The sequence below is a fragment of the Pseudorasbora parva genome, chromosome 1 (assembly GCF_024679245.1).
Source record: "Pseudorasbora parva isolate DD20220531a chromosome 1, ASM2467924v1, whole genome shotgun sequence".
Taxonomy (NCBI): Eukaryota; Metazoa; Chordata; class Actinopteri; order Cypriniformes; family Gobionidae; genus Pseudorasbora; species Pseudorasbora parva.
In genome coordinates, this window is record NC_090172.1 from 54,225,932 (window position 1) to 54,248,725 (window position 22,794).

Here is a 22,794-nt window from a genome sequence, read left to right on the forward strand (position 1 = left end):
AACTTAAAAAACTCTCAAAACCATCAGCAAATGTATAGGTTTGGAGGAAGCACAAGCCAGATTATAGACATAAAGAGCTATTTTAGCCAAGCCATAGCTAAGCAAAACAAACTCTAGAAGTCTGAGGATCAGTGACGGTAGTATCACACATGAACAGAGAAGCAGCGGTTGCTTTTGACATGTCTCCATTACAAAGGCCGCTGTCAAGCCTGATTGGGTGCAACAAAGGAATCATTTTCAAAGAGCTTTTTCATGGTAGATTGGTCCATACGTGAGTTTTGTTATTCCTAGAGGTTTTGATAGTAATAGTGGTCCGTTGAGGCATTGCTCTTGTTTTGACAGTGATGAAACCCAGATGAAACCAGCAGATGTTGGGTTTGGAGGCTGGTGTTCTACGATCTTTGGCCAACTAACTTCACCAGACAGACAGTGCTGCTTTTGTTGATAAGGAAGGGAATCATGAGATCGATAAGAATCATGAAGATTCGGATTCTAATGAACAATTCATTCTCTTTATTGGTTTCATTGGTGATTCTTTTACACTTAGGAAGAAATATTTGGAAATATGTGCATAATGTATTCATTTTTTCATTTAAAGGGGGGGTGAAATGCTGTTTCATGCATACTGAGCTTTTTACACCTTTAAAGACTTGGATTCCCATCCTAAACATAGACAAAGTTTCAAAAACTAATGTTGGACGTTTGATTGAGTATTTCTGTGTCAAAAATACTCCTTCCGGTTTCTCACAAGTTTCAGAGAGTTTTTTTCGAGTATGGCTCGGTTTGACGTTAATAAGAGCGGAAGGTCCTTGTATGGGCCGTACGGCTCTTCTCCCGGTAGGGTTGCGCGCACGCGTGACTAGAGCGAGAGAGGAAATGCACGCCCATAAACACTCGCTCAGGTGCAGATCCAGTCGTCCGTGAACACTTGTCGGTTATAGTCCGCGCCGCGCTCCACTTTATTCCTATGGTTGACGTCGAGCAACTTCAACGCTTCAGCACAGCATTCCGGGAAGGCAGCGCTGCATTTGAACCGATTTGAACGCAGAAATGACGGGAAGCTTCACAACATTGCTTCAGTCGCGTCTCAAAGTGGATTTCCACACCACTGCTGTCACAGGACTTAACCAAATCATACCAAAGAAGTGTGTTTTTGACGCAGCGGTCCCAGCGATAAAGGTTCGGTCCTGCTTTGGAAGCAGCCGGTGAGTAAAACTGCTTCAAATGTCTCTGCTGTTGGCTATCGTCGCATGAGTAAACATCAGTAAACGACACGATCGCGTGCTTCGTCATTAAAACGCGCTAACGGTTACTCCATTGCTGTTCTATGTATAACGTTACACTAGTCTGACGTGCAAAAACCGTTTTGCTTGTTACTGCCAAGGTCTAACGTTAGTCGCATACAATAGTCCATAAACCGAATCATGTCCTCATAAACTGCGAGTAAAGACACACAAATGTTGACAGGCCACTAAATACAGTACATACCACAGAGATGGACGTCCTGCTGTTGCTGTTTCTCCTGTTCAATTTATTTCTGCCTCAGATTTGATTCTGGATCATTATCTGTATTAGCTGAGATAGCGATGGGTTTCTCCACGCTTGAGGACGTCACCGCTTTGTTTGCGCTCGTCATTCTTTAGCTCCGCCCACACGATACGCCTCCAGGCGCTCGGTTTTTTCCGGAAAGAATCGGTACAGCACATATTTCTTTTATAAATATAATAAAACTAAAGACTTTTCGGAGATATGAAGGATGCAATACTACTCTATAGGTACTCAAGATTGACATGAGATTGACTGAAACTGAGTGTTTCACCCCCCTTTAATGAAAGAAGTCTCTTTTGCTTACCAAAGCGGCATTTATGTCAATGAAAATACAGTACTATTGTTAACATATTTCAATTTTAAATATCTATATCCTTCAGAAATCAATCTATGTTGATTTGTTTGCTCAGGAAACATTAATTTTCAATGTTGAAAACAGTTGTGTAGCTTCACATTTTTGTGGAAACCATGATAAAATCAATTCAGGATTTTTGGGATGAATATAAATATAAAAAGAACAGCATTTATTTTAAATAGAAATATTTTGTAATATGACAATTGTCTTTTCTGTCGATTTTGATCAATTGGATGCATCCTTGCTTTCAAAAGAAATCTTACTGACCCCCACATTTTTGAACGGTAGTGTGGCATGATACTCTTTTTTTCTTTTTTCAAAATGAGTGTTTATACAGACTCTTTGGAGTCTTGGCATAAGTGCAATCCCACAATTGACCATATTAAATCAGGCTGATACCACTGACTACAACAATAAAATAATGTGTGTCTTTAACTACATGAAAAAGGAATGGCTTGCGAAGTTGCGGTTCAGAAACGAATTCAGTAACCACTCAGTTTTGATTAACAAAAAAGAACCGACTCATAAGAGTCATTCATTCAGGATTTGGCTTGACTGGTTGCACTGTATGTATTTGATTCACTAAAATTAACGGACTCCTTTTAGCAATCAGTCCACGCTGGTCGCTGTATATTTCTCAATACAGAAGCTATGTTTCCATCTACCTATTTTTAATGCAAATTTTGGTATATTGCATCAAATAAAACGCTAGATGGAAATTCCAAGAGGGGGCATAAAATGAAATAAAAACTCAAATGAATCAGATAATTATTTTATCCGATAAGAAAACGTGCATAAATTACAAAGGAAAAACATTTACCGAATAATTCCCCCGATGAGCACCAAACAACGGATGTGATTTTTCCTCAATAGAGGATGCGATTGATTGGATACCCGGACTAACCAGCAGATCAGTTTTATTGCACAGCATCCCAAAGTCTGTCATCAGAATGATTTAGATTAACTCCCTCCCAGAAGCAACTCCCGAATGCAAGATAACATGAGAGAGTTTATTGCGTTTCATTTGTGCGCTCTGAAACTCAAGTCATTCATGATGTAGAAAAAAGAGCCACGGTGGCTTCAACGATTGCAGCAACTTCCATTTGTATTACATGCGCATTTTGCTTCAGTTTTCCAGGAAGTGACGATTTTGTTCTCTTGACCACATGGGATGGAAACAAATTTATTCCCATTTTGCGTGTAAGTTAAATTCAAAACTTTGGGTTGAAACTTAGCTATTGTAAATGCGACTAAATCATCAGAAAACTATTGCATTTTTGGAAAATCAAGATTCTTCTTTATAAAATAAAACTTTTGTTTGCTAGTAAACAGCATGACTGTGCTGGTCTTTTCAGATGTGAGGAGGTTTGAATGGCAGGGGACTGATTGTCAAACCACAGGAGCTGATCTCTTTTACCCGTCTCTCTCATTGCTATCTCTCACTGACTTCCTCTTTCTCTGGCTCCATCAATTAGCTCCGTCCCCTTAGCACCAAATTGCACCGTAATTTACTACTTTTAGAAACACACAGCCTTTGTGTCCCCGTTTTCTTTCTCTTTTCCTTTTCTTTTGCTCACAGTTTTCTCTCGTTCTGTAACTGCGTGAATACTTTGATCTTTAGACTTTCGTCATCTTCTATATCTCAGCCGGTGGTGACTGTATTAGCATGTGCATGTATGCACGTCTTTTTGTACGTCTCAGAAGGCATTCTGAATCTCAATGCAGTTTTCCTGTATGCGAGTCACTCTGAAGCTGTTTAAATTCCAGCGTGTGTATTTGTTTATGTGTGTGTGTCTTTAGCTAGGAAGCAAAACACTGCTGGAAGCAGGTGCAAGCAAAGCCATTATGCAAATATAATCATTGTGTGTTTTTATCAAGAGCGGGAATTGCACAATCACTCAGCGAATGGGCCTCTAGCAACAGCTTACACTGGACATACAAGCACTCGTGTTGATTAGCATAAAGAGCCATTCGCTAGAGTAATATCGCTGCAACTGTTAATTGCTGACATTATACTTAACCTCAGCATTCAGATGGTTAAATATGTAAACACATTAAGCTGATCAATGGAGGTATTTGGGCTCATATTGTAAACTAGGAAATTTGAATGCATTTGTCGCAATTGCTTTGGAGGACCATAATATTTTATCTAGCTTATCATGTGTTAACTTTTATGGAACAGTTCAGCATGAAATGCGGTACACAACCCATTTTACCTCCATAATGCATCAGGAATGGGTGTTACAATGTAGGGCCTTAAGAGGGCTTGGTGAGGTCGGCCAAAAAGAAAGTTGTTTCAGAGGCAGGGCAAATCTTTACAGTTTGGTGTAAGATAAGGCAATATGATATGAATCTTTTTTTTCTTTTTCTTTATTTTTATTGTGCAGTCATCATGCACAATAAGACCATTAAATGAAACAAATGGAACAAACTTTTGAACAGTCTGATTTTGTGTTTGAAAGAAGTTTCTTATGCTCACCAAGTCTGCGTTTATTTGTTTCAGAATAAAGTAAAAACAGGAATAATGTGAAATATTATTGCAATTTGAAATAATGGTTTCCTATATTAATATATTTTAAAAATATAATTTATTCCTGTGATGCAAAGCTGATTTTCAAGCATCATTACTCCAGTCTTCAGTGTGTGTGTGTGTGTGTGTGTGTGTGTGTGTGTGTGTGTGTGTGTGTGTGTGTGTGTACAGGTTAGGCTATACCAAATGTCCTCATATAGTGAAATATTATAACAACTGACTAATAAGGATGATTAACAGGTTTTTTTAAAGGCATTGATACAATATTTAATTGTTATCTGATATCTACATAGAAGGTATGTGGCTTAGGTAAGGGCAAAAATACTCCAGATATGGTTTTGCATGTCCATTTATAACCCTAGGATTTGTCCCTAGAATTAAATGGGCTGTTATTGCCTTATTTGGAAGGGTCATGAATAATAATGTTGAGCTCAGCTCTGATTGGCTGTTTCCCAGCAAGGCTCATTTCATCAGCTTACACAAGTGCAGTTATTCAGCAAACACAATTGCAAATAGTCGAGAGATCCATGCAGATGTAGTCACACAAACAGCACAAGCTGCTCGTGAGTCGTGACAGGACACCTGGATGACACGCAAAAAATCTTAAATAGAGATGTGAGCAGTTTTTGTGAGCTATGTAAAGCCCTATAGCTGTACTATCAACTGCTCTAAATCTATTCTAAATAAATGTGGAGCGTTAGTTTCTATTTAAACAATATATCTGTTACCTGGGGATATTTTGTGTTCATTTGATAGCAGTTTTATCAGTCTGGCTATGGCATCAGATTCTCTCATTCATCTTTGGGACTGTTTTTACACCTGCTTGTTCTGTCTGATCCCTTTTAGACCATCTCCTCCCCTCTTTAAACCACCCAGCAGCGTAGACAAAGCAAAGCAAACTGCTCGCAAGATACGCTGCATTTATGTCGAGGGCTGTTGACACAGGGCTGCTAAAACACACAGGAAATCTCAGTGTTGTAACTCACTTAGTGGTTCATATTGACACAAAGATGGTTGCTTCAGCTGAGTCATTCTCTGGTCACATGTCTGGTGGATGTTAGCAGAGCATAGTACTTTGAAGTGGCAGAAATGACAAAAAAAAAAAAACTTTTTTAAGGACAGAAAATGATGGGAGAGGAGAGTGTGAATATACAATGTATAGCATGACCACTTTCTGAGCACTCTTTTGTTTTGTTAGTTAAGGGGAATAAATTATAAGGGGAATGATTGGCGAGCTAATCCAATTTGGTTGTCTGTCAATCATCACAGGAGGTTGTTTGTGTGTGATTTGTGCTCAGGATGTGGAAGGATTCAAAACTCAGGCCACATTCTTTTGAGGAGGCGTCCATTACTGCTTGTGTTTTCCTCCTTTTCTTCTTTGCCGTAGTTATGAAAGTAATGTTTAACAAAATTCCTTGTTTGTGTTGAGTAATAGTGAGTGTGAACCCCCATAGTAAACTGTGCAAAAGTAGAAATGTTAAAATTTTCACAAACAATTTTTTAAACCATTTATTTATATATAATTTGCTGTAGTGTGTCAGTAGGAAATGTCAATTTACGTTTCAGACTAAATCAAGAAGAACTGTGGCAACATCGCCAAGACGCTTAAAGAAATATGTATATGTATTTGGGATGTCACAAGGTGTCACTTTGGTACCAAGTCGGTATACTGAAATTTTGAAAATGAATGGAGCAGACGTGCGGTCTGATTTCCCACACACACACTGAAGCATGCACATAGTTTACACTATGAGCCCAAATACCTCCCTTAATCAGCTTAATGTGTTTATATATTTAACCATCTGAATGTTGAGGTTAAGTATCATCTCAGCAGTTAGTGGTTAAAAAAAACGGCCTGAGACTAGGACACATGCATGAACTTCACCTCCAGAGCCACTTTGACAGTCACTTTTATGAGCATTTTACAGTTTAATTTGAGAAAAACTATCACCATATCATAAACACCGAAACTCAAAAGGTCTTCACGGCAACCTGTCAAAAGGAAAATGGGGTTTAACTTGAAGAAAAAGACAGAAATATATTTGATTTGTCTATGTCTTAATGTAATAATAATAATGCTTATTATTAATTAGGTGTGTGTCGAGGGCTACTTATTTTTCACTTGATCTTTTTTTATAAACAATGTTTACTTTTAAACAGCATGTAGCCTTTAAATGTTTGTGTGCATTATTTACTAATGATTACCATCATAAATAAAAAAACATTGAATCATTGAATTGAATTAGATTTTTTCCCTCAAATAGTTAAATAAAATAGTAGATTTTGTTGTATATAAACATACATACACACACACACACGCACGCACGCACGCACACACACACATTTGGGGTGAGTTAAAAAAATAAACTGTACAGATCTATTGTGCATTCAAAGGAAGGCCCTTGGGTTCAGTTGCAGAAGCCATGGGATAACATTAGTGTTGATGTTCTCAGAGGAGATTTATTGACACTATGCCACAGAGATGTGCTGCTGTGATAGCTGCAAAAGGTGGACATACCAAATTAAAGTTAAAAGTGGATAAAAACAGTATGACTCACTTCATCTGATATTTGATGATCAGAGCAACCATCTGCATGTTTCATTAACATTATAAAAATTAATTAATCTTTTGGAGGCAAAGTTATTATTTTCAGATCTGTCTGGTGTCCTAATCATTTTGGCCACCACTGTATGTATGTCATTAGGGGTGTAATGGTACATATATTTGTTCCTAAACGTTACAGTTTGGTGCATACAGTCAGACGACAAATACAGTCTGTGACTCAGCATCGATGAGTTTCAATTAGTTTTTGTGACGAGTTCCACAAACTTAACGGAAAGGAAACCGGGACGGCAGAACGCGCCATCCTGTTTATTTTGTTTTACAAAAGCACAATGTTTTGTTTTTCAAATGATGTCTTACACTTACCTGTATGACTCTTATTAGTATTTTAAGTTGTTTCCACTGTTATAATGATATCATTTGGCACTGAGCCTGCTTTGTGTCTTGGAAATCTCACTTCAGTCCAGAGATGAAATATGCAAGTCTCAAGTGCAGCTTCATTCACCGTCTCCTCGTATTTTTCACTTTCCGTGATTCTTTAAAAAAAACGTTATACATAATTTTTTAATAAGATGTTAATAAACTCTCACATGCTAAGAAAAAGACATCACAGGCTACACACAACACGTTAATCAAACCAATAGTTTTAAAAACAGCGGTTTCATTTACAGCGCAGCACTGGTCAATCTGATCTAGTAACATCAACAATTCATAATTTTTTATTTATTTTAAGCATATAAATAAGTACGCCAGCACAGGAATAAATTACATTTTTAAATTATTTTAAAATGAATGATGATGATGAAATTATAATATTTATAAAAATTTGTTTTTACTGTATTTTTACAACCTTGGTAGGCATAAGAGACATTCATTATTTTAAAAATAATATTATTTTACACATAAAGCACAGGACACGTTTTAATGTTGCTTTATTATACTTTATTATACAGTCTTATCATGAACCAGTCAAATGTGACAGTACCTCCTCCATCAGCTGCTTTGACCTAGAAAACATATTTTGAGGTTAAAAAAAGCCCCAGCTTTTGAACTTTATTATGTTTTTACTACAAGCTGAGATATAATCATTTAAATGTAGGGTGACTTTTTCTTTTCTTTTTTTTACTTAAGTGCATAAAACTCAAAGTGTGTTTCTGGGTCATAGTGACTCTGGTGTGTTTGAATTTTTTTCTTTGATATTTCACAATACAATAGATCGTTGTATGAAGACATAAAGTTACTTTCAGAACTGAAAAATGTGTCCATCTGTATTATCGTCTGACATTAAACAAACACATGACCAGCACATTTACACACCAACAACACATTTTGTGAAGTAATAAGGATTTATTTTGGGAAAAAATTGTAAATGATCCCAACATTAGATCTGAGAGGCTAAAGTTTATCAAACAGAATAATTTAAATTTTCACATTTTAAACAATGCAAATCTTTAACATTGTAATGTAGTCAAAGTGTCATTTTTTCTTTTCTTTTTCTGAAAGTTGAAGCAGTTAAAAACTAAATTTGATCCAAATACAAGGTGCAAATTCAGAAAAGGATCTTAGAATAACTAAATCATGACCATTTTGGTGTAAAAAAAACAAAAACTGTTGAGTAAACAAACAAAACAAACAAAAACATTTTTTTTAAAAAGCATGAGCTTTAAAGTATTCTATATAAAGCACATCACATGACCAGTTCCCCCGTCAGTCATCACCTTTAAATGCACACATTCTCTCTCTCCTCGACTCCAACTCAGTCACATAAAAACACACTTACACACAAGGAGGAGTTTATTAGAAAACCAGTGGTGATGAAAAATATAATGACAGAGAGGGGGAAAAACAACCAGAGGGAGAGCTGGAGACAGATAATGAGAGAGACTTTGTGTCTCTTATACAGAAGGAATGTATCCGGTATATGTTCACATGTGTGCGTTTAAGCATGTTTATGTGTTTGAGGCAGACAATAGTTCTCTCTCTGTGTGTGTGAAGGTGTTTGTTTAGCAGGCCGTGTTGTGTTAGACACTATAGACACTATATACACTGAGCAGCAGATACACTCCTACAGTCTCTCACAGGTAACATGCAGCGAGCTGAGAAGCAAATAAAACACTCTATCTTCAGGTATGGCGTCGTATTGCTTTAAGGACTTCCTAGATTGATTATTGACATAGGATACTTATGAAATGGTGAGCAAGATAGAAAACAAAATGCTTTTACTGCTTTTATATGGTTATTCCTGATACTGTACAAACTATGATGGTAATACAGCCACGTATAGTCTGTGAATGGAAAACAAATAGATTGTATTTAAGTACAGAGCTTCTTTGTGTTTTAATTGTTTCAGTATTATAGAAAGAATGCTAACATGTCATGTTCGGATAGTTTTTAGCATTCTTTCAAGATCAAAAGTGAATTGTTTTAATCATTTTTACTATTTTACCATGCATGTATTGGATGATATGATCATATATCAGCATCGATCGAATGCTTGGCTAATTTACAGAGGTTTGACTTCATTTCGTAATTTCTCAACGTCATACTAATATTTTTGATTATTGAAGATTCGGTTAATAACATGTTAATATCCGCATTCTAGAAACCAGCCGTGGAAGTCGATTCTTACGCATTAGGAGCATTACTATTAGTGCATAATAAACAAACAACTTGAGTAATATTTTTTCTTCATTTTGTTTTGTGATAATATTTTGCAAAACAACGTACTGTTTTCATTACAAATGTGTGTCTATTTTTGCAGTCTTCATTTTATTACTTTAAGACAATTATATTTAAATGAAATGTAGTTTTTAATGTGATTGTATTTTATTAATTTAATTACATTTTTTAATATAAAAATATAGGCTTTTTCCCCCAGCCAGTCTAGATATCGATATCGATCTTTGAACAAGCAATACTGTTTGACCAGTAGTACATTTCTGTGGCTTGTAAATACTAGCCTGTTTGTTTTTGGTAACGTGCTTTTTATGGCTTTGTGATCAGTTGTTTGCTTTTATTAGGTTCTGATTTCTTTTGACCACGTGTGTTTTTAATGCAGCTATTATTAGCGTGTCATTCAGAGTGTTGTTTACTGTCATGCATGAATTGCACACCAACGATCACAGAAGAATATGTTGTTATTTTAGAGCTAAATAGCCCCTCACCCTATTTTTAATGCATTTATATTGACTTGATGGAATAGTATACCTTGAAATTCAATTCACAGAGAGAACGAGAATATGGATTCCATTTCAACCCCTCTCTCTGAGATATTTTTATTTAGAAATGTTATTTTTAGTCCTGGATGTCTGGGATGTGGTTCCTTCAAAGGTTCAGAGGAATCTAGAGCAGATTCTTTCCTCACGCTTCTATATATCCCTTGACCCTTCAGGCCAGCAACTGTTAGCTGCCAACAACTGGGATATAGTCAGCGAGGCTGAGATGTGTTGCTAATAGCTGACATAACTGACACGTGTGCTGACTAACCCATGGCAGATGACCAGGTTTTAATGCAGAACATTGGCATTAAATCAAAGTGATGCTCTATTAATTATACGGTGGCCTTAAAAAACACTTGAGCTAAACTTAAAATGAATGAATTTAGTTACATATAAACATAAAAAAAAATCAAAGGAAGTGGTTTTTGCAAGCAAATGATGCTAGAACTTTTCTCGGAAATAAGTCGTTTTTTTGTTTTGTTTGAAATCTTAACTTCTTTTTTGCAGTAACTTTTAACAAGCGGGTGTAGTTAATCACATTAATGATGAACAAGTTCCACCAATGTTTCAAATAGAGAAAATGTTGCATTACATTTTAATGAACTATATCAAACCTACTAACAAAACTACTTTTTGTTAAATGTTTTGATGTAAAAGTTTGCTTATGCTGTCTTTCTTTAAAAGTCTTTTTAATATTTTTTTTTTTTGTTATTGAATGCAATGATATTCATACATTTTCAAGTGTCCTATTTTCTTTTTTTTATGTTGGCCCCTGCATGAATTTACAAGTCATTGATGTATTTTTATGTAGAGGCTGGTGTACTTGTGGTGCACAGTAAAACAATGTTGTTGTTTTTTGTTGGTTTGACTTAAAAAGTAAGTAACCTGGTTGCCTTAAAATTTTCAGTTTATTGAAATTAAAAATTTGAGTTGATACAATGAAGGAAATTTGTTTAATAAATAGAAACTCAAAATATTATTGTATCTGAACCACATAAAAAAATTGATAAATCATGAAAATAGCACTATTTGGCATGTTTCACTGCGTCATCAGAAATAAAACACACACAATTACCCAATATGCTTACAAAATCATTTAATAATATTTTAATAAAGGTTGTAGAATCTCAAAAAATGTATTAACTCAAAATTTTAATTTCAATGAACTCAAAATTTTAAGGCAACCAGGTAACTTTTTTTCTAAATATTTTTTTAGTGTGTGTGGTGTATTTCATGATTTATTAAATTTTTTTACTCAGAACTTTGTACTCAGAAGCAATCTTTTCATTTGTTCACTTTCTATCCGTTTTTACTTAAATATGCATTTTTTGTGTGTGTTAACTTATTTACCTTTATAAAGTCCCTTTTTTAAAACTTTGTTAAATGTATGCATCATCATTCATGTCAAATTCTTGCATTTGAAAAAATATGATAAATAAGTTATGACAACATTAGTTTTTACATTGCTTTAACTCATTAAAATAAGTTAGGAAACTAACTTTTTATGTTAAACCGCAATAAATAATGTTATAAGATATATATATATATATAAAAGCAAATACATTTTTGAATTTGCAATTAAGAAATGTTAGAAAAAAATTACAACGATACTTTTAAACATGAAAATAAACCGCCAATAGTTAGCGGCAAGTCACTTAACAAGTGAGTCGTTGAGTCATTCATTCAAATGATTCATTCAAAATGCTAAGTTATTCAGGTACAAAACACTGTCAGCTATCAGTCAATAAATGGGAAAACTTGCATTAATTTTGAAAAAGTTTTTTGTGTGCAAATTTAACAGTAATGCGTTACTTTTCTAGTTACTTGAATAGAGTAATCTGATTACATAACTAGCGTTACTTGTAATGTGATTACCTAATAATGAATAACCTCGACTCTAGTATCTCAAGTATGGTAAATATCATTTACATATTCCTAGTGGAGTCCACATGAGCTTGCTTTAAGTATAGCCTATTACATCACTGTCCTCTCAGCCAATCAGATATGCTTATGCATTTAAATTGAGGGACACTAGGAGACGGCTGGGTCAGCGTCGTGGCCTCAACGGTGTCTCCTAGCAACAGGGCAAATGTGATGCCCTCAACGATTGGGAGAAAAGGCTTTGCATACTGCTTTGACTGAGCAGCCAATCTATGCTCTCTGATAACACTACACCTCCTAGAGTGAGTAAACGTCCAGTCACATATTCAGAGCAGATCTAGACTGCAAAGACACAGCATCTGCTTTGAACTTAACCGGCCTGTTTGTTTTAGGTGATAGTGGCTTTTTTCTGTGTTTGTATGTGTGAGGTTCTTTCATTGTCATTTTAAATTATCGCTACAGTGATTATCAAAATACTTTCTATTAATTTATCTCTCTGTCTCTCTTTAGATTGAGAACATTGATGCCTGTCTGAGCTTCCTAGCAGCCAAAGGTGTGAACATACAGGGACTGTCAGCTGAAGGTAAAAAGTCTATAGCTTTAAAAGTGAAATTTCATAATTTGATCTCAAATCAATAGCTTTGCAAAATATGTTTTTTTTTTTACACTTTAAATGATTAGCCTTGGGTTATTTTAAACTGAGTTATGTTATTACAAGTTTGACACTATTTTTAATCTTTAAAACGTGTGTTAATGTTCTTAAAGGTGCACTATGTAGTATTTTTACAGTAAAATATCCAAAAACCACTAGGGCAGTGTTATATATTTTGTTCATTTGAGTACTTACAATATCCCAAATGTTTCCAACTATTTGTAAATTGTGAGAAAATTGCTATTTTAACTAAAGACCGGGACGTTTCAGCATAGCGTTTGAGGAAGTCGCCTGTCAATCGCGTCATATCTGCGTTACCCTCGGTTTTATTCTGCAGAAGCGCTTTTCTCTTAGCAGTGTGAACATGTCACAGCAACACCAAGCAAATGCACAGAGTAACGTAACATAATTTTAAACACACTTAAATGTATCTAATATGATAAACAGAGCTGCTTTACCTTATAATCATGACCGGAAAAAGCGGACGTGTGGCGACTGTGTCCCGTCTCGTCATAATAAAAGTCCCAGTGTTCGCGAACTGTGTGTTTGTATAACAATCGCTCCAGCGGCCGTGCTCAGCTCCACAACACTCGGTCCTGCTCTGCTTCACACTACAGTAACGTTAATAACCGCATCCATCAACATGATTTCTGCCCAAGTCCTATTTTCCACCGGCTGTGAGGTGAAGACCACATGTCCCAAGATGCTGCACTCACACCTGGCGTCATCAAACTACGCATTTGTTTAGAATAGGCGCCCTCCAGTGGACGGAAAGTTGCATAGTGCACCTTTAATAACAATATGTGGTTAAAAACATTGTTTGGACAATTACAGCACGCAATTTATTACATTATCACTTAATGTGTTTTCCTTCACTATTTGTCATTTTTATCTTAGGCATATTTTACACCTGGTATTTAAATATGTTTTGGTCGATCAGATCACAAATGTGCTAGGTGTAAATGGGCTCTGAAACGTTTTGATCTTGTCCACTTTCGACCACTTCCAGAGGGAGTTGAGAATGCATTCGACCAGATTGCTTTCGTAGTGTGAACGCTCATGTGGTCAAATGTGTTTAAAAAGCCACAGAAGATGCCTACTCTCCGCCTACTGACCTAATGCGTGAACATTATGGGAAACACGCTAGCCAGACGAGATTTAAACTTTGTCGGCTTAAGACTCAAGTTTGGTTAGAAGACAAGAAACATATCAAGCACAATTTTCTCTTGCCATTCCTGATTTCACGTACTCAGGGCGTTCAGCGTGCTCTTGCAGCTGTCAGAGCAGAAGCGAAATCTCAGGTCGTGTTCATATGTAAATTGCACATGCTTTTTTTGTCCATTAGATTGAAATATCTGAAAAGGTCCATACATTTACCCAACCATAGACCCTCCCTTTGAAGAAATCAGGACAGAAGTGGTTGAAACTGGACAAAAGAGACAGATGTGTCTCCCTCGTCTACTTGTGATGCGATCAACCAAAACGGATCCCTCAAACGCTTAAAGGCCATAAAAGTTTATTTGACTGTACAATGTGCATTAATATTTAATGATGCATGTGTTGTTTAGTTCATGATTTTCTGTTTGCTGTCGAACAACTTGCTGTAACTCTTAAGCACCACCTTCCAAACATCTTTGAAGCTGTACTTCATAACCCAGGTTTAAAAAATAAATGCAATTTCTACAAGGCGAAAGAGCGAGACGCTCAAACCTTCCATGCTTTATGGTGGACTGTGCTTGTAATAAGCACCCTACTAATTACTTTGAGAGAAAAGTGTCTGCAAAATGATATACTGAACCGCAATCCCTTGTTGAACGTCTCTCCCTAACAGAGATCCGGAATGGAAATCTGAAAGCCATCTTGGGTCTTTTCTTCAGCCTGTCTCGATACAAGCAGCAGCAGCAGGCGATCAGACAGACACACACGCAACACACACATTCACATGCCCCCTTAAGCCAGCAGAGCAGCGCTCCGGCCCAGCTGATCTCCACCTCGCATGGGACACACACCTCAGCCTCACACACACACAGAACACAGGCAGAGATGCAGTCCAGGTAAACTATCTATCTATCTATCTATCTATCTATCTATCTATCTATCTATCTATCTATCTATCTATCTATCTATCTATCTATCTATCTATCTATCTATCTATCCATCTATCCATCTATCCATCTATCCATCTATCCATCTATCTATCTATCTATCTATCTATCTATCTATCTGTCTGTCTGTCTGTCTGTCTGTCTGTCATTCAATTTATCCATCTATGGTTCTGCGATTCGATCATTGCGTTCTATAATTATGACTTGTATCTGTCGTTCTATCTATTGTTCATTATGTTATATGGATTGTTTGTGGTTTGATAGCAATCATTCTGAATGTGTTTTTCATTCTCTTAGCTCTGTGATGTTGTTAGTCATCATCACTGTCTGTGTTTGTCTGTCTCTCTCTTTATCTCTCTTTCTTCTCTTGTGTCTCTTCTTCTTTAAATCTAGGGATGGCTCTCAGAGTAAACTCAAGTTTTCCATTGGTCAGAAAAAGTCTTCTAGGTAGCGCTTTCACTCCCATCCTCCATATTTCCTCCTCTGTCCACCTGCTTGTCATCACCCTCCTTTTCCTCACTTAATCTCTGCATGTTATCTTGTGGTCTAATTCTGCCCATGTATGTACAAGATTTTTCTGTTAAACTAACGCAAATATTAGGACCGGCTACAATGCTCCAACTCTTGTTCCGTGTGCAACTTGAACAACAACAAAAAATGATGTGCATTGTCTTGTAAATTTAAATCTTAAAGGGGCTTAAAGGGTTAGTTCACCCAAAAATGAAAATTCTCTCAATAATTTCTTACCCTAATGTCGTTTGACACCCGTAAGACCTTTGTTCATCTTCAGAACACAAATGAAGATATTCTGTTGAAATCCGATGGCTCAGAAAGGCCTTTATTGACACCAATGTCATTTCCTTTCTCAAGACCCATAAAGGCACTAAAGACGTCGTTACAAAGCCCATCTCACTACAGTGATTCTACAATCATTTTATGAAGCGATTAGAATAGTTTTTGTGCCCCTGAGATTTATTTCGATGGAAACTGCAACTGATTTTTTTTTTTTTTAATGGAAATCTACCATTTCTGTGAAAAAAAGATTTACAAACTTGTTTCATTACAAATCTAGTAAATGCTGTAATCTTCCCACAAAATTTAGTAAATTCTGCTAATGTAAAAATAATGCATAACGGGTCTGCCTTACGTTCACAAATGCACATTGAACTCACAGCACATAAAGAGATGGAGTTTACTTGATTCATTCACGGTGAACTGAGCCGTTCTGAGAGGCAGAAAACACATATCCTGTCAGCAAAGTGTGCAATTCGAACAATTGATTATTGTTCATTTCACAGACAGTTTGGCAAAGCAATGGGGCAAAACAATGTTACAGACATTTTGCTATTATGAGAGAGAGATGAGAGAGAGAGAGAGAGAGAGAGAGAGAGAGAGAGAGAGAGAGAGAGAGAGAGAGAGAGAGAGAGAGAGAGAGAGAGAGAGAGAGAGAGAGAGAGAGAGAGAGAGAGAGAGAGAGAGAGAGAGAGAGAGAGAGATTGCCAATACATCTTAGATAGAGACATAGAGTCTTCTATTAAATTGATAAATAAAACTAGTTTTATTTAAAATATAACAAGAAAGAATTAGATAATGACCGATTCTGGTGAAGTTTTCCTTGAATAAATCCATCCAGACAGAATATGTGGTCTGTCAGGTGATGTTACCCAAAAACATGTCCCTGTGGAAATGTCTGCTCAGTGAGCCGTGATAACTTTAAAATAACCTCTCAGTGTGATGCCCTGCTTGAGTATGAGATTCATTATTAATAGCGGTGTGTGGTGTGTGACAGAAAGGTTGAGGTTGTAATTTTGGCTTGAATGAATGTGCTCATGCTCTCAGACAGCAAGTGATGTAAATGCATTTTACTCGCATGTGTAATGCATTTGAAAAATACACTCAATCATCGAATTTAAAATCCTCAGTTTGAATCCTGGCCCAGGCTTGAGTACGCTATAGTCATTTATTGGCAACCTGTGACACAATGTTGTCATCTATTGGTGGATAGTTGTAAGTGCAGTTAAGCCTAATACAGATGAGAGCTGTATTTTAGTTGAGCGGGGAAATTAATAGAGAGGATAATCTCCTTACAGCATTGCTATTTTACATACTTATGAGAAAATGTCATGGCCACATAAATAACAGAAGTGTGATTAGCATAGGTCACATCAGATGTTCCTGTATTTTACATGACATTGGCATGACATTTACCTAGACTTGATTGCTAGGTGAGATTAGTCTATTTGCCTGTCAATCATCTATAAGGCTAGGACTGATGGAAAAATGCCACATTATAATCACAAATCCCCACCATAGAGGTGAGTATTTACTGCTATGTTTCTTTTATATCAGTATGACAAATATGGCATATCTTTTTCTTTTCTTTTTTGAAAATGTAGTTTAGGATTTCTTTAGATCCCTGTGATTTTTTTTATATAATGCATCATTTTAAGGAAACAAATAGTTGATTAATAATTGTAAATTGTTGAATTATACAGAAGCACTATAAGCATTTATGCTGTATAATGATGTATAAAGTTTTTTTTTTTTTTATGGAAGCTTGTTTTTGCCACAAAACAAACAATAAAAAGGTAAATGTGACTTTTATCTCACAATTCTGACCCCCCTAGAATTGTGTGATGTGTCATATAAATCTGAATTGTGTTATACAGTCAGAATTGTGATATAAACTCATTTTCCTTGCATTTGTGTTTATAACTCACAATTCAGACTTTTTTCACAATTGTGTGCAATTATGAAAAAAAACCTTGCAATTGTGAAAATTTAAAATTTAAAAACTCGCAATTGTGAGAAAATAATTCATAATTGCGTGATATGTCACAATTGTGAGTTACAAAGTCAGAACTTTTTTTCCTCAATTCTATTTATATCTCGCAAATCTGAGCAGAAAACAGTCAGAATTGTGAGATGAAAAATAGCAATTGTCTTTTTTTAAATTTCGTGGCAGAAACAAGCGTCCATGTATTTTTGCTGTTGGAAAGAGTAGATTCAATTTTAGCTTAGTTCATTAACTGGGAATGAATTGAATGAGTCTGAATCTGAAGAGACCCTCAGAAACGCACAAACATTCAGAAGACCGTTTCTAAAATAAAAGAAATAAATAAGTATACGCAGGCATTAGGCATTAAGCAACCACTCAGAACTTTATAAAACAACTCCGAACACATTAGCAACCTCTTAGCATTCTCCTGGCAAGCACTAACAACACCTGAGCATCGTGACAATGAGTTCTGCACTGGCAAGAAGCATGTGCATTTTCTTGATAAAATTGTAAAAATCTTGTTGTGAATATTGTGGTTGTCTTTCCGTTACAGATTACCTGGCCCCACCTCGAGGATGTCCACTGCGGGCAGTGAGAGTTCTCCTCGAGGATCCATCAGTTCAGCAGGGAATCGCCGCAGTCAGGTGTTCAGCGATAAAGCCAAACCTGCAGCAGCTCAGGCCAAAGGTAAACACAAGTTCACAGTGACTTCTCAACCGAAACATTAAATCAGAGCAGATAACGGCAGGGACATGTTTCATTATAAAAGGCCTTTGTGTGACAGCCGTCTGTGATAAAGTTTCTCAGTTTTGAACACATTTACCTCTACAGGGTTCTTCCAGTTTATTTTATCTGTGACTTGATCATGCCTTAGACAAAACGAGTCTCCTGTATTTTATTTATTAAAAAAATGCTGACTAGCTACAGCCACTGGCTTTGTTTTTTGCACAAACTGAGAGACTGGAAGAAAAAATCTCATGTTTTAGCTGTATAGGGCAAAATGTGTATAAGATATATTTATGGTTTGTTTCTTTTTCCAAAAAATGTATTTATATTTTAAAGACAAATGGGGTGTTTAAAGTTTAAGTTATGGCATTAATTTATCGTTTTTATTGTAGTGCACGCAGTTCAAAAGTTTGGGGTCTGCATTTTTTTTTTATTCAGCAAGAATGTTACATTAATTAAAAGTTACAGTAAAGTCTTTTACATTGTTACAAAATATTTTAAAGCTGCAGTTTTTGTTGGGTTAAAAATCATCCAAAATAATTTAAGTGCAAGTATATAACCAGCCAGTGTTCAAAAGGATCTCCATACCTTTACACAACGTTAAGCTTGTAATAACGTGCTATAATTTGAGTGGTACTGGTGGATTTCAGCGGGACGTTCGAGCATGTCTTCGCGTCATTACGAGTCCGGCTAGTAGGCCATCGCATGTGAGGATGCTTCAGATGGCGGATCATTTATAGCCTTTTCTCGCAGCAGCTGGAGAATGTCTCATTTAATGTCTCATTCTGACATTAAATGTCTCATTCTGATGTCGGATTATAATCCAGAAAGGTCCAAACAACTATCCTCAGTGACAGGAGATTCATCTGTAGTCAAAAGCAAAACTGACTTTACGGAAATATAAATCTACAGGCAAGTAGCCCACATAGACTTGTAAAGTCAACAGGAAACTTTATAAAGATTTTCGCGAATAATATGCATTGATGATTTATGCACAGTAAGATAAACCTGGGCCAATTTAGAGTTCATGTTGATTTTAAGCGGTCACTGTGTTAAAATATGCCAACCACATTTCTGTGCTCGCTGACGGAGCTGTGCGGTGTTTGCAGCAGTTAATGTAGCAGTCAGTGCCGGAAATAACTGCTTATAATGACTTGGAGTGAAGCTAGACACAGGCCCTATAGCTGAGATGTTTGAAAAATGGTGCGAATGTGCTGTACGTGTGTGTGTGTGTGTGTGTGTGTGTGTGTGTGTGTGTGTGTGTGTGTGTGTGTGTGTGTGTGTGTGTGTGTGTGTGTGTGTGTGTGTGTGTGTTTGTGGGGGGGGGGGGGCACACTGGCTTTGAAAGCAAAGTGAATGGAGCGTTTCTGCATTAATTGAGCTCCAATTAGTGTGTTTTGAGCATGAGAATGTGGCGACAGTGAAAGAGAGACAGAGATGGTTTCCACAGTGTCATATTTTAGGCACGCACTATCCTGTTTTTCTTCTCTATGTTTGTGTGCTAGGTATAGAAATCCCCAGGTATTTTTCAAAGCAGATTCTACTAAAGGCAGACTTTGACAGTTTGCTCGATGTATTCTTTGCCCATGTTTACAAGGGCTTTTGTATTTTGTTGAATCTCCTGACCGTAACATCTGGCTCGTGTGCAGTTGAAGAGTTCAAATGTTTTGGTCTTGTGACAGTGAAAGTTAGTAAATTGTATCAGCCGACTGATTCTCCCATATTGCATTTAGTGAGAATGTGAATTACTGAGCAAAAGAGCTCAAGTACTTCTGTGTGTGAGACACTACTGAATCATATAGGATATAACATATGAAATGCCGCTTAAAAAAATTTGAAGCAGGCAAGAAAGCAATTTAGCATTTTATGTTTTCAGAGTTTGAAATAATTAAGTAAATTCAATGTTGCCACACAAACTGCAGTATATTTTTAACAGTTGTATTTGTACAATTGTAATTTTATGCACTTTGAATTTACTTTATTATTTTAAAGTCAGCATATTTTTAGTTTATTATCCAGTGTAAAAGTTTTTATATTGCGTACTTATCCCATTAAGGTCCATATTCTGGTTGAGCCTTTATTTACATCAATTGCAGTATTCATTTATAATATTGGCTTAATTGGGGTTATGGCAATTTTGTAAATGTGTACATGACAAAAATATCAAAATATGACCAAAATAATGAGTGAGCAGGATGACTTTCACATCGTTTTGAAGCAAAAAAACGAACAAAACAAAAAACATATACTATAAGATCCAGTTATCAAAGGTCTTGTGAATTCAGGGCCCTATCATACACCCGGCGCCAGGTGTGACGCAAGTGTTTTTTACTAGTTTCAGCCTGACGCAGTTATCATTTTCACGTCCAACAACAATTTGTGCGCCCATGAAATGCGCTGGTCTGAAAATGAGGTGTGTTCAGGCGTATTGTTGGCGTTGCTAATTTAAGGCAACTAAAAATGACTGCGCCATTGACCAACAAAAACCTGGTCTAAAGCAGCCTGGTCTCACCCTTAATACGTAGGTATTAATACGTTACTTTCAAAGAGACTAAACGTAGGTCTTAGTACGTTTGGAGAAGTGCTAAAATGTAAAATATAGACGTATTTGCAACATTTAAACGTAGTATTATTAAATTTTTCACAGCTAAAAAACGTAAAATATTTACGAATCCATCATGAAATCTTTTTTTTTTTGAGAATACAAAACTTTATTCTGGTAAAAACATTTTTTTTGTTTTGTTATATCATAAAGATATCTATATAATTTCCCTTTGACCATTTTATTGATTAATCTACGATCCCTTAACACTACCCAAAACCTAAACCTACCAATTTAATACAGAATATAAAGAAAATAAAAGGTAAAACGTTGGAAAATGACGATTTTGGTAACAATATAGCATTAAAAAAATATTTTGAACGGCTAATCCTACACTTACCCCTAAACCTACCCATTAGCATTTATTAAAACAACGTACTGTTCAAATCAAAGCATAACATAACAGACAGACCAGTGTACTCACAATAATTTATTTATTGCAAAAATGTCAAAAGCGGTACCAAAAGTAGTTCAAATGAAGATATGTTGCAGTCGCAGTCCTCTCTGGTGGTATATAACGTTAATAGTTTTGTATGAGGTACAGAGCAGAATGTTAGTTTAGCTATTAATCAATAAAAATATTAATCCGGCTTCTCTCCGTGAAGTTCATAGACAGTAGGTGAAGTTGCGCCTCTCCCATTTCAAATACAAATCGACTGAAACACGGCATGTCAAAAATCTGTGACGAAGCAGGCGAGAGCCAATGAGCGTTCGATGCCACTGCCGTAAATCATGTCGTAACGCTTCATGAGGGCGCGTTTTTTAAATTTGAATATACGAGCGCGAGATTTGATGTTTGCCGTCGCGCTACTGAGAGGAGATGAAGACTAATGGAGATGAAGATCACCGGGCTCAATTTTAGATTTGTTTCTCGCAAACATATGGATTCTAACGATTTGGATTACAGCAAACGAATAAAGTGTTGCGTTTTGTGAATTGATGTTGTGTTTTGGTGTATATTGTGATCGCCAGTTGCTGAATAGGAGAAAATGCCTTTTTATGTCTCACAGCAAACAACAAGCTAAATACTACAAAATGGTTGGCAATAATGTTATTCATCTGACGGTTTTAAATTTCAGTCTTCTTTTAACATTATCTAGTCACCCGAAATGAGTTTGTAGTGATGTCACGAGAGCAAAATGTTATTTTATATTTCTGTTATTTTATATTAGGTTGATTAACTTAGTAAAATGCATTTAATAAATGTGACTGAAAACATGTATTGATGTGACTATTGGATATAAAATAAACAATATTAATGCCACGATTTATGGGAGCCGGTGGCTGGCTGCTTACACATTAACGTCGATAATTTACATTTTAGTGCTGTCAATACGTCAATATTGTACATTTTAGTGCTGTTAATAAGTCAGTATTGTACGTTTTATTGTGTGTGAAAACGTTAGTAAATGTATGTGTAGTAGAATCACACTTTACGTAAAAATACTCACGTATTTTCATGAGATCACGTTGTCTAAAGACAATAGCGTAATATTTTTGGTGTTATTTAAAGGGTGCGTTAGTAATATGCGCCTATAGGCGGGTCCACAACTGGCTTTTAAAAGAGAATTTAGCTATGAAAATGGTATACGTAACAGAAATAAGCACAAGTGTAAGAGCATGTCAAAACACATGCAGGGCCCAGATAACCACTCAGACCTCATGAGGTTAATTGAAAATTTCTTGTAAATGTAAACATGATGACTGTATTCAACAGTGAGGAAAAAAACACTAACAAGGTGTGATATGAAACAGGCTGCATTCACTTTGAGAAAATGGGTTCAGAAGTGCTCACTGGGGCAGTACCCTTTCACAAAAGTACCATTTTTACCCCT

At 36.1% G+C, this 22,794-nt stretch overlaps 1 protein-coding gene across 7 annotated transcripts in view; it reads left to right on the forward strand.

The window, feature by feature from the left end:
* Window positions 1–22,794, forward strand: part of nav2a (neuron navigator 2a) — a 267,454-nt gene that overhangs the window by 186,476 nt on the left and 58,184 nt on the right. For 5 of the 7 annotated variants that reach the window (XM_067445210.1, XM_067445212.1, XM_067445214.1 and 2 more), the window contains 4 exons: window positions 12,606–12,678; window positions 14,579–14,801; window positions 15,246–15,299; window positions 18,185–18,318. In XM_067445210.1, coding sequence (XP_067301311.1) covers window positions 12,606–12,678; window positions 14,579–14,801; window positions 15,246–15,299; window positions 18,185–18,318 — 484 coding nt within the window. The remainder of the gene's footprint in view (window positions 1–12,605; window positions 12,679–14,578; window positions 14,802–15,245; window positions 15,300–18,184; window positions 18,319–22,794) is intronic. The other 2 variants (XM_067445213.1, XM_067445217.1) reach the window with 1 other exon arrangement.